At 38.5% G+C, this 17361-nt stretch overlaps 1 protein-coding gene across 1 annotated transcript in view; it reads left to right on the forward strand.

The window, feature by feature from the left end:
- The window catches only part of GUCA1C (guanylate cyclase activator 1C), a 46602-nt gene extending 32700 nt beyond the window's left edge, over window positions 1–13902 (forward strand). The window contains exons 2-4 of the mRNA XM_053970607.1: window positions 7980–8129; window positions 10703–10790; window positions 13772–13902. Coding sequence (XP_053826582.1) covers window positions 7980–8129; window positions 10703–10790; window positions 13772–13902 — 369 coding nt within the window. The remainder of the gene's footprint in view (window positions 1–7979; window positions 8130–10702; window positions 10791–13771) is intronic.
- Window positions 13903–17361: the final 3459 nt, after the last annotated feature.

Below are 17361 nucleotides of genomic sequence, written 5' to 3' on the forward strand. Positions count from 1 at the left end.
AGAATGGAGACTGACTATGGACTATTGTGCCTTGAATGAAGTGACTCCACCACTGAGTGCTGATGTACCAGACATGTTAGAGCTCTAGTACAAGCTGAGTCCAAGGCAGCAAAGTGGTATGCCACTATTGACATTGCTAACACATTTTTCTCCATTCCTCTGACAACAGAATGCAGGCCTCAGTTTGCTTTCACCTGGAGGGGCGTGCAGTACACCTAGAATCAACTACCTCAGGAGTAGAAGCACAGTCCCACCATCTGTCATGGACTGATCCAGGCTACACTGGAAAAAGATGAGGCTCTGGAACATCTACAGTACATCTGTGGCATCATTGTGTGGGGGAACACAGCAATAGAAGTATTTGAGAAAAGAGAGCAAATAATTCAAATTCTCCTGGAAGCTGGCTTTACCATCAAGAAAAGCAAAGTTAAGGGAGCTGCTTGAGAGATCCAGTTCCTGGGAGTAAAGTGGCAAAATGGATGGCATCAGATTCATACCAAGGTCATCAATAAGATCACCCCCAATATCTCCACCAACCAGCAAGAAGGAAACACAAGCTTTCCTAGGTGCCATAGGTTTTTTGAGAAGGCACATTCCCGAGTACAGCCAGATTGTGAGCCCTCTCTACCTGGTCACCTGCAAAAAGAACGATTTCCACTGGGGCCCTGAGCAGCAACAAGCCTTTGCCTAGATCAAACAGGAGATCACTCATGTGGTATCCTTTGGCTGAGTCAGGACAGGATCAGAGGTGAAGAATGTGCTTTACTCTGCTGCCGGGAACAATGGCTTGTCCTGGAGCCTTTGGCAGAAGGTGCCTGAGGAGACTCAGGTCACTGGGATTCTGGAGCCGAAGGTACAGAGGGTCCGAAGCCAGCACTGCTGTGATAATACGAACTTCTGCTGTAATAATTTGTCATTACCAACTAAAAGCCTACATTATCGTTAAAATCATCACTTGCTTAATGCAAGTACGGTTGAATTCTTGACTGTAGGATTTAAAATCATGAGTTTTGAGTTATGATCGAAATGTTTTAGAACACGGGAGGAAGATGTGACTGTGCTTGTGCCACAGCTACCCCTGCAGCTGTGGGAGAAGCATCGTACCTGCCTACCTGGCCGGGAGCACCCCTGCCGGCTGTGGCCGTAACTACACCGAAGGGGAGGTGCCTGACAGCTGAGAGAAGGCTGTGATTGGGATTCTGGTTGTGCTGTTGGTGTTTGCTTGTTTGCCTTTCTATGCATAGTAGTAAAGAATTGTTATTCCTTTTCCCATATCTCTGCCTGACAACCCCTGAATTTCAAAGTTATAATAATTCAGAGGGAAGGGGGTCATATTTCTTCCCACTTTCCTAGGGAGACATCTTTCTTTCAAACCAAGACAACTCTTCCTGGAGGTTTGTCCTGCTACATTTTTGAATTTGTCAAACAAGAAAAAATTGCTAAGATTATCAACAGGGAATTTGCTGGAAAATGTGTTGTCATGGCTCCATTTTTCAGTGTTTTTCTTCTCTTGTCTACTGCTTTAATTTGGGAAAGATGTTCCTAAAAGGACAGGCAAAGGCTCAAAATTAGGAATGCAGAAAGCTAAACCCCAGCATCCAGGAAAGGATGGCAGGGGGCTTGTCTTTTCAGTACAGCCTTCCTGGGCAGAGGTCCCAGCCTGGTGACTTCCCTGTCTTCTCCAGTAATCTTGAAAAAAAATTGTCTATGATGGCAAGGAGTTAGGGGGGTAGTTGTTAATTTTAAAGAAAAATAAATGTTTGTCATCTTAATATTTTGGATTTCACCAGGTTTTACCAGGGTAGCTTACAAGTCTGAGAGCCAGGACACATAGCTGGCTCTGTATTTCCAACTCCTCTAATGCAAATGTCCTGTTAATTTTCAAGTCCCCAAGCCTTGCAGGTCCTCTTCATCTGGGCAAAGCAGAACCTTGTGTAACAGCCTGGTCACTACAGCCTTATTCCTTTACATAACAGTGAGAATGCAATGATTACAAAACCTCTTAACAATCTGCAGCTCCTAATTCCCTGCTTTGTTCTTCATCCTTATTAAATAATCTTTGCTTGCTGAGGTCTCCCCCACCCCATGACAAATGCCAGCTCTATTTACTTATGAAACTTGTGAGTCTGGCCAAGCTCACACTCCAATATAAGATCCTAGGGAAGTATCAAAGTAAGAGAGTTACAAGTAGCTCTTTATTTCTTCAATAATTGCATATTCAACCTCTGAGGAACAGATGAAAATACTCATAAGCAAAACAAATCGAGGATGACAGCATAATCGAGGATGGTTGGACTCAATGACTCAATGATCTTTGAGGCCTTTTCCAACCAACATGATTCTGTAATTCTTTGATTCCATGAAATGGGGAAAGAAGAAATGGAGTGAAATGAATCCTGCTTTAGGTTGCTGAGGGCAGAGAAAGCAGTGCCATATTTGAAATTGGACCCAGAGAAAAAGAAAGAAGCCCATAGGATTAACTATAAATTTCACAGTTATTCTGAGCTGTTTGACCCCTGCCTCCTCCCTCTCCCTTAAGAGGTTTAAGGACTATTCAGAAAGACAGGCAGTTGGGAAAGAAGGTGGCTTAATGACCTACGCCCTAGGTTTGAAATACCTGGACCATCTATGTTTTGAAGTGATACGTGGAATAAATAAATAGACTCTGTAACCTGGGGTAGTTATGAAGTGGGTATGTATATCAGCGCCCAGCACAAGTGAGATAGCTCTCTAAAACTTGTGCTCCGAGCTTCAGTCTGACCCACACTTTTATTCCCAAAGATGTTCCATATGCAATACATTGCACAACTTTTCTATACATATTCAACCCCTGGCCCCACCTGTCCTCGCCTCTCATGCTAAATAAGTCCACGTCCTGCTGGGCACGCGTGGTTTGCTGTGGTGGTCATACGGGGTTCTCTCAGTGGTCCTGAGGCTGAAGATTGTGGTCTTCCTCATGACTGAACTTCTGAACTTTTCCTCGCTGCGTGTGCTTTCGGTCCTTTGGTGCTTACCTGAGTGCCTCTGTCAGTCTTGATAGGCTTGGAGACAGAGGAGCTTCTTTATCTGGGTTCTTTGCCTCCTCTGGTATTGTTCTTTATGCAAGAAGCTTCAGGATTTTGCATTTTCTTATGCTCTTTGTACCAGGCAGAGGTTTCTTAAGTAAAAGGTTAAAATTCAATACATAACTCTACAAGCTAAAATATAAATGCTTAATTCATTTTGTTAAGTAAACTCCAAAAATCTGTTTCAGTTTGAACACTTATTAATCCTGATAAACAATTTGAGCTATTCTCCTGCTGTCAGATTGAGTTTAGAGATTTTCCAGGAACAAATTTTGGAAACAAGGCACTGCTTATTGTGTATAGACTCTTGGTAGAGCCCACAGTGGTTCAAGTAAAATGATAAGCTCACTCACCCTAGGGTTTTCAGGGACAGAAATTGTCCCTTCCCACAAACGTGGTCTCAGCATGTGGTGTGAGGTGGCTGACTATCCCTGTAGGGGATCCCTGCCACTGCCAGAAAATCACTCTCAGGGAAGAGCTAGGCAGCCAAAACACCACGTTCAGATTACTCTGGCACAGCCTTGGATAACCGCGTTGTTTCAGATCAGCTGTGTATTCATAGCTGACAAGTCAATTATTTTAAATCTCTACTACAGTTCGAAGTCCTAAGAGTTTTTTAAGGATCTGTAAAGATTAGCAGTGCTGTTCTGGGAGCCAATAATGCTCTCTTAGAGCTCCAGGGCTGGGGTGTTAATGGCCCTCGTATAACGTGGCAGTCTTGCTCTGCCCCAGAAGACACACATCTCTGTCCTCACCAAATAATGGTGAGCAGCCTCCAGCAAAGGTACGAAGACTGACAGCCTGAAGCAAAAACCTCTCATAAAAGGACAAAATTAATTTCCTTTTTCCTCAGGAGATCCAGTAGCTAATGAAAAACTGAAATGGGCTCTAGGCCTTAGGCACTCACAAATTATAGTGCCCTGAGGACAAATTTCATACCATCAGCAATCTCTACTTCCATTTTTGGAGCCTCTTTTTGTCTTTATTGTGTGAATCAATCTGTTGCAAGTGGCTTAAAAAATCACTCACCAGCAAAAGCAAACCAAGTTACAAAAGCACAGTATCAAAGGGCACAAACACATGCATGACCCTAAAGTGTCCTTAAACTTCTAGTTCATCCAGTCAAGCTGGTAAAAGAATAAAAATAGGTCTACATTTTTATTAAGCCTACTATGTATAGAAATACAGGAGACTTTGGGGCATGTAAAAGAAGATCTAAACCCATTCTTTTGGTATGTCTTCAGGCCACTCCTCAGAAGCACATTAGGAGAGTTCTGTCCCTCTATTTTACACCACACCCAGAAGGGTACCCTGGGAACTAACTCCACATGCCTCTGTTCGTTTGGGCAGAGGAGGGTGCAGGACTTCACCATCCCTACAGATGCCCATGGCAATGTGCTGCAGGCAAGGAAGGCAGAGCCAGCACCATACAGACATGGAAAAGAAACCTTCACACACCCGAATTTGTCTTGTATCCTAACCTGATGAATAAGCAGGTTTCACTAGCATTAATTCCATTTAATAAAAATATTACAAATATTTGACAGAATTAAACACCAAAAGTAAATTTTTTTTATCTTCCACCACTGGTAATCAGCTCTGCTTATTATGTTGTTGGGCATCATTTAAAAATTTATTTTATTACTCTTACAGTAGCCCTTTGCTTGTGAATTAATGACTTCCTAACAGGCAACAGATAAATTGCTGTGCATGCTGCAGAGAGGCGTTTTACAGAGCCCAGAGACACATAGGACCTACCTAGATACTTGTATTGAGAATGATTATAGAACAGCAGATGGATAAATCAGCACAGATGTATTCTTTTAACATCATAACACATTTATTGCATTATTTATTGTACTCACAGAACCACAGGATGATCTTCATAGGTTACTGTTATGATGCTTTTCAATGTTTAATGTAGTGTTTTGAGATGCTACTGTAAAAAGTGCAGTATTTCTCTTTATTGTAGAAAGTTCTGTATATGTGCAACAAGATCACTGTAGCCTTCTGCATCCCATAAATGTTTTCTTTTTTACCTACAATGTATGTTTTTTGGTGTAGAAAGGAAAACATTACATTTCTCATCAATGCTTTTATGAAATGCTTCTGGCTCCACATCAAGTAGACAAATATGTCTAAGTCTTCTCAGTATTTCTATTCCTGAGAAATAGAAACCAGCTGCTAGCTACCATGTCACCAGTAGTTTTCACACGACTGCAGAAAGTGGCAAGGGCTTTCCTGACAACTATAATTTCTCCCAGGCATTTTTCAGAGGTGGGAGTTTTTTGACCCTGGCCTTGAGTCTCTTCCTGTTTGGGACAGGCCATAGAATCCACCAGATCAGAATTACATACCCAAACACATTAGACTGGTTATTACATTGTCCAGACTCCTGATGTTTTGTCAGAGCAACAACAGTGACACCAAGATGCAAAAAGAAAGCAATAAAAAAAAAATATTTTCCAAAATCCCAAGTGAAATGTAAGAAGAAAATAAATCTGGTCATGGACATCCAGCAATCTTTAAATTAATCTGTAGTTGCAATAAGCAGTATGAAATGCAGTAAAAAAGCAGCAATGTGAAATGCATTTAACCACATTCTTAATAAATATATCAAGTCAGATGATAGAAATGCATTCAGCAAAATACATTTTAACATCCAGTAAAATACTTTATGAGATCTTTCTTGAAATAATACTTGCAAAATGGAAATTAAAAACAGTGTGCCAGAAAGAAGATTAAGTTAGTAGTGAGTGATATGTCATTTTTGGTTAAGCATCTGCTTTTAATAGTGGGCCTAATTTTGTTTGAAAATTATGTGTAGTTACTGTCAAATTTCATTTAATCTTAAACAGTGGTTGAATGGTGTCTTTGCTGCATTTGCTTGTGATGGCAATTAGAGTAAAACAAGCAACCACCAGAGAACCTGCAGAGGGTTTGTTTGAAAATTATGTGTAGTTACTGTCAAATTTCATTTAATCTTAAACAGTGGTTGAATGCTGTCTTTGCTGCATTTGCTTGTGATGGCAATTAGAGTAAAACAAGCAACCACCAGAGAACCTGCAGAGGGTTTGTTTGAAAATTATGTGTAGTTACTGTCAAATTTCATTTAATCTTAAACAGTGGTTGAATGCTGTCTTTGCTGCATTTGCTTGTGATGGCAATTAGAGTAAAACAAGCAACCACCAGAGAACCTGCAGAGGGTCCGTGAAGCAATGGTCAGTCTACAAAACTTATGCACACACCATTTCTGCATGAAGGCTGAATCCAGTATGTTTGAATACAGTGGAATTATCTCTTAGGTGCCACTTTGCTGATCAGCCTTGCACAGAAATCAAAACAAACACTACAAGAGGCTCCCAGGAGCTCTGACCCAGATCAGTACCATAAGGGCACAATTGTGAGGAATCTAAAAGAAGAATGAGGAAAAGGAAAAAAAAAAAAGAGGATGGACTACTATTTAAAAAAAAATATGCAGTCTTTGAGAACCTATATTCACTTCCACAATCTATTATGATTGAACCTAGGCAGGTAGATATGTGGGGATGGTTTTAGGCATTTTGGTTTGTTTTCAATGGAAGGTTGGTCAGAAGAGCTCTCAACTTCAGTATATTCTAGCCCTTATAAATTCCTGTTTGTCGTCATTCTTTGCATGCTCACGTTTGGTTCCTTGTCACAAAAATATACTGATAGTGCCTGGAGGTCTTCAAAAGGCATGTAAGTTGTGGCACTTAGGTGACACAGTTTAGTGATGGATTTGGCAGTTGTGGGTTAACTGTTGGACCTGGTGACCTTGAGGGTCTTTTCCAACCTAAATGATTTTAGGATTCTGATTTTGGCAATGAGTTGCACCGCATTCTTACAGGTCTTCTTTTTCTGTAATACAATATTGAGGACTGATTAATGCCTGCTGATTGTAAACCTCATCTGGCAAGATGTCTGTTGATATATGACAACAGAACTAAGTAACATGCTAAACCTACTGGATATTCATCCAACCTTCTCTTTTCAGTCAAAGGCCATCTGAAACTGACAAGTCTTTCCAAGGTTTTCTGAGCAATTGGATTCTGACCAATTGGATTCTGATCACAAGACTAAATTTATCAGCTGTTAATTCTTTTTGTATGCACATGAGAAACAGTTGGAGCAAGTACAATCCAAATTCAGCAACTGTTTCTTCCATCCTAACCACATTTCTACAGAAGCAGAAGAACCTGACTATGGAGGCCTGTCTTTGAGCAAAGCAGTAAGAAAATAATGAATCTGAAATCAATCTGAAATGCTGCCTCCCCATGAATACCCTAAATCCTCAATATTTAGAGACTGGTTTATGCCTTGAAGGCTTTGTATCTCATGCAAAATGTTTGTCAGGGAGACTTGGTTTTTATTTGGATAAACCACAGTAGTTAGGGTTCATGCCAGAGTATTGGTTACAATTTTAAAACACTTATTACATGATCTCTCAGATAAATAACACCTGGAACAGCTCTGGAAATCATACATAGTTCTGCAGTATAGATGTAAACAATTCCACTGTAGATATCTCATTAGTACCAAACCAGATATCCCAAACTCCTCTTTTTCACATGGCAGTGTACCACAAAACTGTTTTTTTTTTTTCCTTTTAAAAGCTGTCAATAACAATTGCTCAGAACAGATTTGTCTCTCACCTCCACAACGCCCAGATTTCAAGGGAGAACAAAACTGTCCTTCCTAATACCTCTTCCTATAGCTCTTCCAGTTGAGCACATCCTTTTATCCTTTTTTAATACCACAGAAGATTTCTATGTTAAGGTGCTTCATAAATCAATGTGTATTGTAGGGACTTTGACGACCTGTTTCTGTGCAGTTGCCAGAAAGAACAGAAAACCAATGTTGTTAAATAGGTGTGGTTTTTTCTCTCTCTTTTAGGATGGATTTATAGACTTCTTGGAGTTCATAGCTGCAATAAATTTGGTTATACGAGGGAAAATTGAACAAAAATTGAAATGGTATTTCAAGCTATACGATGCTGATGGAAACGGATGCATTGACAAAAAAGAACTATTAAGCATATTCAGGGTAAGTAAGTTACGGCCAATAGCAAGAGCACTTGATACAGTGCATTGCCCCTGAAACAGTGGTAGATCACGTGCTGTAAATGGACTGTCAGTACTTTATCTAATGTTTTATGGTTGTAAAACCAGAATTAGCAGTGGCTAGTAGTGACAGTCCTGACATTAGTTTCTTCCTTATTGAACAGGTAAGTAGTATTTTACTTTAAACCATAGTTCTACAGATAAAGTACTTTACTGAAAGTGAAGTGCTGTAGAAACAGGAGAGACATTACATGTGATAAACTGTACTATAAGGCAGGGTAAGACAGTAGCAGCATAATGAACAAAATAGATGGTCACAAGTATATGTGCCAGTCTATTGTAGAAAACTGCCCTCTCAAACTGATCTTGCAACAAGAAAAATATAGATGTCATCAAAATATTACAATATTTTAATTTTTTGAAAGGCTTTTAGATTTGTTTACGACAAACCCCATTACCCCCATTTTAAAACTAAATCACACAAATATAATTTTACTATTAAATCACGCAGTGATATTTGGATAAAAATACTTCCAAAATTTTGCAGAAAATGGGTCCACTTCAAACCCATAAAGCCAAAGAAGTGCAATTCTTTCTTTAAAATTATCTTCATAATTTTCAACTTGCTCTAATGAAATAACCTTGTGCTCTTCATTAGCTGCTGTCATCCAAAAGGTATGTTAAGGCTCCTAACAAATACATATGACTCAGTATTGCTCCCTAAATGCACAGGACTCACTATAGATCAAAATTTTGCTGCAGGGGGCATCAAACCTAAATAGAGTTTTAATGCCATAACAAACAAGGAACATACTTTTCCTGGATTCTGCATTACTGCTGGTGCCAAGCCAGTTGCTGCTAGAGACTTTAAATAGCTGTTGCCAAAACTGAAAGGAACTGGAGCCAGATGGAGCTACCTGGTCAAACAAATAAAGCTGATCACCTAAAGAACAGCTTTCTAAAGATAGAAGGAGAGGCTGAATCTTCCAGATTTCTCCTTTGAGACTAATGAAATCCTTCTTTCACAAATATTCACCATTAATTTTCACCCAGAGCCAATGAGTCAACAGTGTTTTGTCTGGAGCTTTATCCAAAATGAGAATTAAAATTAAAATCCTTTCAATGTAAACAATATTTCTTTTTTAACTTACCTGGTTTTAAAACCAGTTTATATCTCTATGTGTTTCCATCTCTTTTAGAGCATAAGAACTTTAACTTAAACCTGCCTAAGTCATTGACCTAGACTAGATTAAAAATGGTGGGCCCAAAAAGAAAAAAAGAATAAACAGGCTCGCAGCCATTAAGGGGTGCCCAGCTTATAATAAGTATCAGTAAACAAGGGTTTGTCCAAAAAGATGTGTCATATCTGAGACATTAATTCTCAAACACAGAAGTGCTATCAAAATGAAATCTGTCTCTACAGCTATGCAAACTATGGACCAGCATATCACTACCAACCATCAAAACTCCTTCCAGATAACCATGCACCCTTTCAACACCCAGTATTTTACTATTTAAGGGGCTTCTGTGGTAGTCAATGACACAAATACTTCAGGAACCACTGCTTTACTCATGGCACTGCAATAAATTTAACTGTGGAAGTGATACAACTTTCTACAGAATACTGCAGGAGGGTCAGACATATAAAACACCAAAAGAACCTAAAGTGCGAATTAGTAATAGAAACAAGTTTATGTAACTATTTTTGTAAAATTTTTGCTGCTTTTTGAAATAGACAGGAATTTGAGGCATTTGGAGGGGACATTTTTATGATTTTATTTGGTCAAGATTTCTAGATCAGTGTTGAATAGGTTTAACTTACATTATTTTAAAATATGATACAATATTTGGAAAGAGACACCAGAAGAAACAAGTCACACATACACTGACTTATCTTACACAGTCAGTCAATTGCACATAATTTTGCAAAAACATACATTTATACCTTTACTCCAAATATTGAGTCCTTTTGCCACCAAAAAGGACCCACTAAAACAAAAAAAACCCAAAACAAACAAACAAACGAACAAAAAAAAAAAAAAAAAAAAAAAAAAAAAAAAAAAAAAAGAGGGGATTCTTAACTTCTCTGGAGGACAAGTAAACTGCCAACTTCCAGGACTGCTGGTCTGGCTTTAAATTAAACATGTCTTAAAAGACAAATAACTTAGGCTTTCTCTGCATGTGCTTTCAGATGGGAAAAACAATACTGTATTTAAATCACACAAACCAAAGGGCACTCTCTGAAGGCATGGAACTCTCTAGGGCCAGATAAAATGCTGATGTGGAATCGAAAGTGAATTAAAGAGCAGAGGTGCCACAGGGTTCTTCAGACCTTCAGAGATATGCAAATTCGTCTGTAATTTCTCGGCTGTGTTATGTTAATTAAATTTCCAGTCCTTATTACTGATGACTTACTTGAAGTAGCTATTTATTCAGTGAATTTGAAAGGGTTTGTGAACTAAAGAGTTGCACTTCAAGTACTGCTTCTGCCAGTGTATTGTTTTCACAGCTTGATGGGAAAAACTGTGAAAGAACTTTCTGTGTTTCTGCCTACAGGCAATCCAGGCTATTAACGGCTACACCAACATGAGTGCTGAAGAGTTCACAAACATGATATTTCAGAAGATAGATGTGAACAATGACGGTAAGGATCTAGGTTTTGTTGGCATTGGCAGGGACTCCTCTGCAAGAAGGGATTTGAACATGCAGCTGAAGGATGACTGGTTTAGATAACTGAAAGCCCGATTCTGCTGTTCTTTACCCTTCTTTTACTTCAGCTTTGCAGTGGAGTGTAAGTCAACTGACAAAAGAATTACATGCAGAAAAACAGCTCCTTCACCGTTCATCCAAAATGCCAGTTCTCAGGTTCCACAGCAAAATGAAAGTGTGATTGGCAGTGGGCGAGTAATATATTTGTGTTGGTAAAATCTATTTTAAATCCTTTAAAAAAAAAAAAAAAACAAAAACAAAAACAAATAGGATGCATGGTTGCACATGCTCTAGCATGTTCTAAAGACTAGTGAGCATATTGGATATTTCTTGAATGTGACTCTCAACACATGCTAAGACACATGCTCCTGGTTTTTCCTCAACATACTAAATTAAGCCAATTGGTCTTGCACTTGGAAACTATAATTTCACTTCACTGCTTCAGAGTTGTTTCTAATTGAAAATTTGTTATGGATGAATTTCCCCCCTCATACTTCTAATCATGAAGATACTCCTTCCACTGGCAACTATATTTTACAGCAATTGCTGCAATAATTGATAAATTAGGAACATTAGGAAAGCTAAAAAGAGCAAAGTCAGGTCACAGACAGGAATTTTGGGCAGTTTGGCAAAGGGAGGGGCATTTTTATGGTCTTATTTAGTGTATTGAAGTTGCTCTTTTAAAAAGTTTTTTGCAATATATAATCAAGAGTATAAACAGTGGTCTTGCGATGCATAGGGAGGATGCCTTAGTGGACGATTTTTTTGACCATCCTCCTTGGCCTACTCTTTGGTGAAGACAAATTATGAAAGGAGTCCAAATAAAACAGCCAAAATCTAAACCAAATTCTACGACTATTCACTGCTTTGACCATACGTTTACTGGCAAATATTAATTGTATCTGAGCTAGACCATCGTGTCATACATTTTAGCAAGGAAAACAATCAACATGACATATTCAGGATTATCTTCATAGTGGTTCTGTTTTAAACTGTTTTCCATAGTTTCTTAGTTTTAAAATTGCTGGAAAGCAACAGGACTAGCTCGACCTGAGGAATGGGTCAAGTTTCACCAAGTTTAGCTTCAACTGTGCTACCTCCCTGTAGCTTATTAAAGAAAAGTGCAAATAGACAAATAAATTGCAAAGTCTTTCCTCACATTAATATACAATAAATAATCCCATGGGTTGTAAAGAACAATTCTTAAAGCAAATCTCCTGATGGTTTTGCAATTTATTTTCATTATCTCACAGAAATCTGAGGCCCATCACAGCAGCAGTGAGTCTGGGCCTGCCAGTGTAACCTCACCTGCCAACTGCAATGTGGTTTGTATGCCTGCTATTGGTACCTCCAAATGCAGAGTTTGGATCAAGAGGAGGGAATCCAAGACCAGCTGACCTGAATAAGCAGGAAAATGGTGCAGCATGTCCATGTGATCAGTCCAGGAACCCTATCCACCCAAATACCTGAGGCAAAGGCAATACAGAGGGAAGGAGAGGGGAACTAAGAGGAATGTCTGGTATAAGAGGAGAGGTCAGAGGAAGTGAGGGGATGAGTGACGAAGCGGGATGATGCATGCAAGTGTACAGAGATGGCTTGTTCTGAGTCTGCTTGTGGAATGATTATATAGGCTGTTGTTGAAAAAAGAAGTACAAACTTCCTCAGGGCTCTGCATGCCAGCTCCTGGGGAGGGTCTTAGTACTTTCATTGAAGCCTAAGAACTAGGACTTCTGTCAAATGATGACTTTCCTCTTTATATGAGCTTGTCACCAGTGTAGCAAGTACATTTGTGACTAAACAGAAAGCAAACTTACTGACTATGGCTAGAAAGTGATTTTCACATTTTTCAAATGTTGATTGTTTTCCTTTGTCATGTCAGATGAAGTTTCCAAGGCTGCCATGGACAAAAAAAAAAAACATGACACACAAAAAAAAACCCTACAGGGACTACTTAAACCTGAAAACAGTCAAAAGTCAGCATGCTAAGCATTTGCCAGACATATACGTGACTGGAATTGCTGCTCCCCTGCACCACGGGGCCTTAACTCATCCAGCTATTTTCCTCTTTGCCTGGCCCTTGTAATTTCTGATTTTACTGAGAAATCATTCATTGTTGTGAATTTAACAAGAAACTTTAACCATTCTCAGAGGAAACAATCTGGCTCTTCTTATTAAACCAAGATTTATTTCTTCTCTTAAGGTAAAACAGTATCACTGGAATAACTCCTAGACAGAGAACTGTGGACATTTCTGTGTACTATGCAAATAGACACATGCCTAGAACCAGCCTTTGTTGACAGGGAAAAGAGCAGGAAAAGAGGAATAACATTAAACAGCACTCCTACTCTTCAATAAAAGAGATTTTATTGTTGTCTTCAAACTTCGAAGTTATTAGCTGATTTTGACATGAGCCCCAAAAAAAAAATCACACTCCAAATGACCATTTCAGTTCCTTGAAAGAATTTATCTATCAAACCACTAGCTGATTTTTTCCCCTACATCTGATAATGGCTCTAAATAATCCTAGTAGTCAACACAGGGACTATGGCCACTAATCCTTAGCAAATCATACCCTAATCTCTTTTAAAACCAGCTCTAAGATAAATTCCAGTTAGTTTAGTGAGAAGTGGCCAGTACATCCAAATTCAGCCCTGATACAGGCTTCATTAGAGCCCCTTTACACACATTAATGAGCACTTGTCTCATACTTCAGTGAAAGCTGTGTTTGACCTGTTTTAACAGAAAAAGGAGTGAGGATCTGACTGATGCAAAGTGAGAAAACCTTAGCAAATACTCTACCTGTATTTGCCTATCAGCAACTTTCATAAGGGATTCAATCTGGCATGAATGGTCTTTTGTTCACTAGAGAGATTACTGCGTTTCTCAGCTTCTAAAGACTATCTGGCTTTCTTTTAGGGGAACTGACTTTAGAAGAGTTTATCAATGGTGTGGAAAAAGACGAGGACCTAATGGAATTAATTACAAAAAGTTTTGACCTTTCCAACGTACTCAAAGTCATACAGAATGGCAGGAGAAACAGCGTCTGAAGGATCCAGTCATGGAGATGGTCTCTCTCTCATCATTTCAAGGAAGATAATATTTGATATATTCAGAGAACCTGATGTCAAAGCCTGCCCAGGCAATACTGAGCAGCCTTCTCCAGGAGTAACAATTTTCAGTCTTTCTATATCTCCTTTTATGTTCTTTATTCTTTCCCTTGCTAATGACTGTGGCAGCCACAGGGGAAAAAATAACCAAAAAAAAAAAAACAACCAACCAAAAAAAAAAAAAAAAAAAAAAAAAAAAAACCACCAAAAAAAAAAACCCACACCAAAAACAACAACTTTTGCCTGCATATTATAGAAAATATATTTGATGCAGTAAAAGTAACTTATTTGATCTATATGAATACGTTGTGGTCAAACCCTGGCTAGCTGCTCACTCACTCCACTCTAGTGGGATGGAAAATAGAATTGGAAGAGTGAAAGTGAGATAAAGACAGCTTAATATGGAAAGAAAATATGTGCAAGCAAAGCAATGCAAGGAATTCATTCATCATTTCCCACAGGCAGGAAGATGTTCAGCTATCTTCATGGAAAGCATGGGTCCATCAAACATAAGGGTGGACTTGAGAAGACAAATGCCATCACTTCGAACATCCTCCCCCTTCCTTCTTCTCACCCAGCTTTATATGCAGAACATGACTCCACATAGCGTGGGACATCCCTGTGCTCGTTTAGGGCCAGCTATCCAGGCTCTGTCCCCTCACAACTCCTCGTGCACCCCCAGCCCACTCGGTGGTGGGGTGGGGTGAGAGGCAGAAAAGGACTTGTCACTGTGCAAGTGCTTCTCAGCAGTAATGAAAACACCTTTGTGTTATCAATATTGTCTTGGTCACAAATCCAAAACCAGTCTCACACCAGGTACTATGAAGAAAATTACCACTATCCAAACTGAAAACAGCACGTTCTCTTCTGTTCAGACTAATCAATAAAATAATGAAAGTAATGTAAACTGAAACTTTTCTAGAAGACACAAAGTTAATAATTTTTTTCTTTTAATAATGTGTTCTTTAACCTACTATCTGAAGTGTGGACACAAACTTTTAGGTAGGACTGTGTTCTATCCAGATGAATTAAGAACAAAGCCTGCTTTGTATTAACCTAACATTTGCTCTAATCAGTACTCAAAACAGTATTAAGTTCTCTGGGAAACACTTCAGCTAGCTTAATATTCCCAAGATGTATATCCTCCTTAACAAGCTCTCTACTACTCTTGATTTTATTTCATTTGTTAATTAAAATAATGTGATGTTTTGATGTTTTTTCCAGTGCTCAGATACTGTTCTTTTAAACCAACCTTTTATAAAAGTCTTGAAATTAAATTTTGTTGTCTTTGTAAAGCAAAATTAGAAGTTCAAAGAATAGCAAAACCTAAATAATTTTGTAAGCACTCCCAGAGATTTGTGTCCTTTGACTTGTATGTCCTCCTTTGCAAAAAAATGTTTTTACTGGGCTCTTTGCCATGGCTGTATGAAACAAATGTAAGGGAAATAGGGTCACTTGTACTTCTGCAAAACAGACAGCCTTTCCCTGACTAATTTAGGTATCTTTGCCCTGCCCAAATACCTGGGTGAAAGCTTTTAGCAATGGAGTGTTTCTGAGATTTCTACCTCCTGTCAAACAGGCTTGCAATTGTCTCTGAAGGTGGTAACCAGGACTCCAGGGAAGGCATTTACAGATGCATGATCACATGTCCCTCATTTTTTAGGAAAGCAGGCTCAAAGCACAACCTTACTTTGTAAATAACAAGACTAATTCTACAAACTGAAATGGAATAGTATGAAATGTGTGCAAAGGGAAAACTGTAGTTCTTTCTGCTTCTATTGGGATTGATTCTCTCAAGTCTGTAACAAGTTTTATCAAATTACTATATTATATCATAAGACTAAGTTCTTCTTGCCTCACAATGCCCTGCAGGAATCACACTAATACTAATTACTGTTAGAAACATCAGAATTAAGCAAAATAATTAGTGCAAGGATTGGTGCAGGTTGAACAAAACAGTTATTAAGACTTCAATATGAAAGAGTTTTCTTCCAAATTCACTCAAAATCCATGTCCATTTGCACATGAAATGTACTCCATCATCTACAATTATTATTCCAGGTTCTGGTTGATCAATGGAACATAGAAAGACTATGCAACATGCATCGCTTGACATTATAAACAATTCTGGCATTATAGTTCTGACATTTGAGTCTTTTACATCCTTAATAAAAATAAATAAATAAATAAATAAAATTATGTAGGAGATTGCTGGTGCTTTGAATTTTAAGTTCTTGTATTTATTAATCTTTGACACATAAATATGTCACTGTCAGCTTTCTCACAACCAGACTTCAGAAAGTCACTGTTCTTAGTCTGATGCTTTTGTATTTAAAGCCTATGAGGGTGGTGTCTTTCAGAACTGGCTTTACAATATTTAAAACAAAATGGTCCAATCTAAGCAACTTGGGCATAGGGAAACAGTTGTATTTGAGATTTTTGTTTTTAAACTAATAGTTTAAAAGTGTTTAGTTTAAAAGTTTAATAGTTTAAAAGTTTAGAAGTGATAGACTTGCAAAAATAACTACTATCTATATACACTGACTCTTTTTTTTTAATAAGTGAATTTTTAAAATAGTATTTCCAGTTAAATTTGCCTAATTTTTTTGTATAACTGTTATTGTATGAAGTGAATTACCAATTCTGGGAGATTTCTGTGTTGCATTATAAAACAATGTATGTAAGGAAATTCTTGGCCATATTTTGTTAGACTAAATTAGGAAGGTGTAGCTGAAAAGCTCATTTCCTACACTAACTTACAACCATTTAGCAGAAACCAGTGTAATTAAGATGCAAGTATCTGTGTATTTTAATGTAAACACTGTGGCACATAATTTCAAAAATTATTTATCTACAGTAACTCCACATGTTGGTGATGATACATAAGATTCTACCCTTTTTTTTTTTTTTTTTGTAAGTTGATTAACATACATTTCCTTTGACTAGTTAAACATAATTTGAAAGCAGCTGCTTGAGATAAATGCATTATGGCCATAACTTCTATCTAAACTTGTCAGCTGCCCATCAAATGTATCAGTAAAATCAGGTGACACATGGGAAACCTGTCAAGTGTGACCCCTCCTCTCAAAATCTCATTCAGAAACATGAAGCTGCAACTCATTCTGGAAGCAATTTATAGTCACAAAGGTACACTGTAAGCTGACCTGACCATCAGAATGCCTTTTGCTGGTTGAATGGACAGCAGAAAAGGAAAAAGAAAGCCCAGTGTTAGTGCATGTTATGTGCACACCTTAGCAAACACTTCCGTGGTTCAGGCCATTGCTGACCTGATGATCCTGAGGGTGCTTGAGCCCACAGGGTGCTTTTGCTTAGAAGCCCTGCAGGAGAAAAGGTTCTTCATCCAGAGGGTGGCTGGGCCCTGGAACAGGCTCCCCAGAA

This window comes from Vidua macroura, chromosome 2 (assembly GCF_024509145.1).
Source record: "Vidua macroura isolate BioBank_ID:100142 chromosome 2, ASM2450914v1, whole genome shotgun sequence".
NCBI lineage: Eukaryota > Metazoa > Chordata > Aves > Passeriformes > Viduidae > Vidua > Vidua macroura.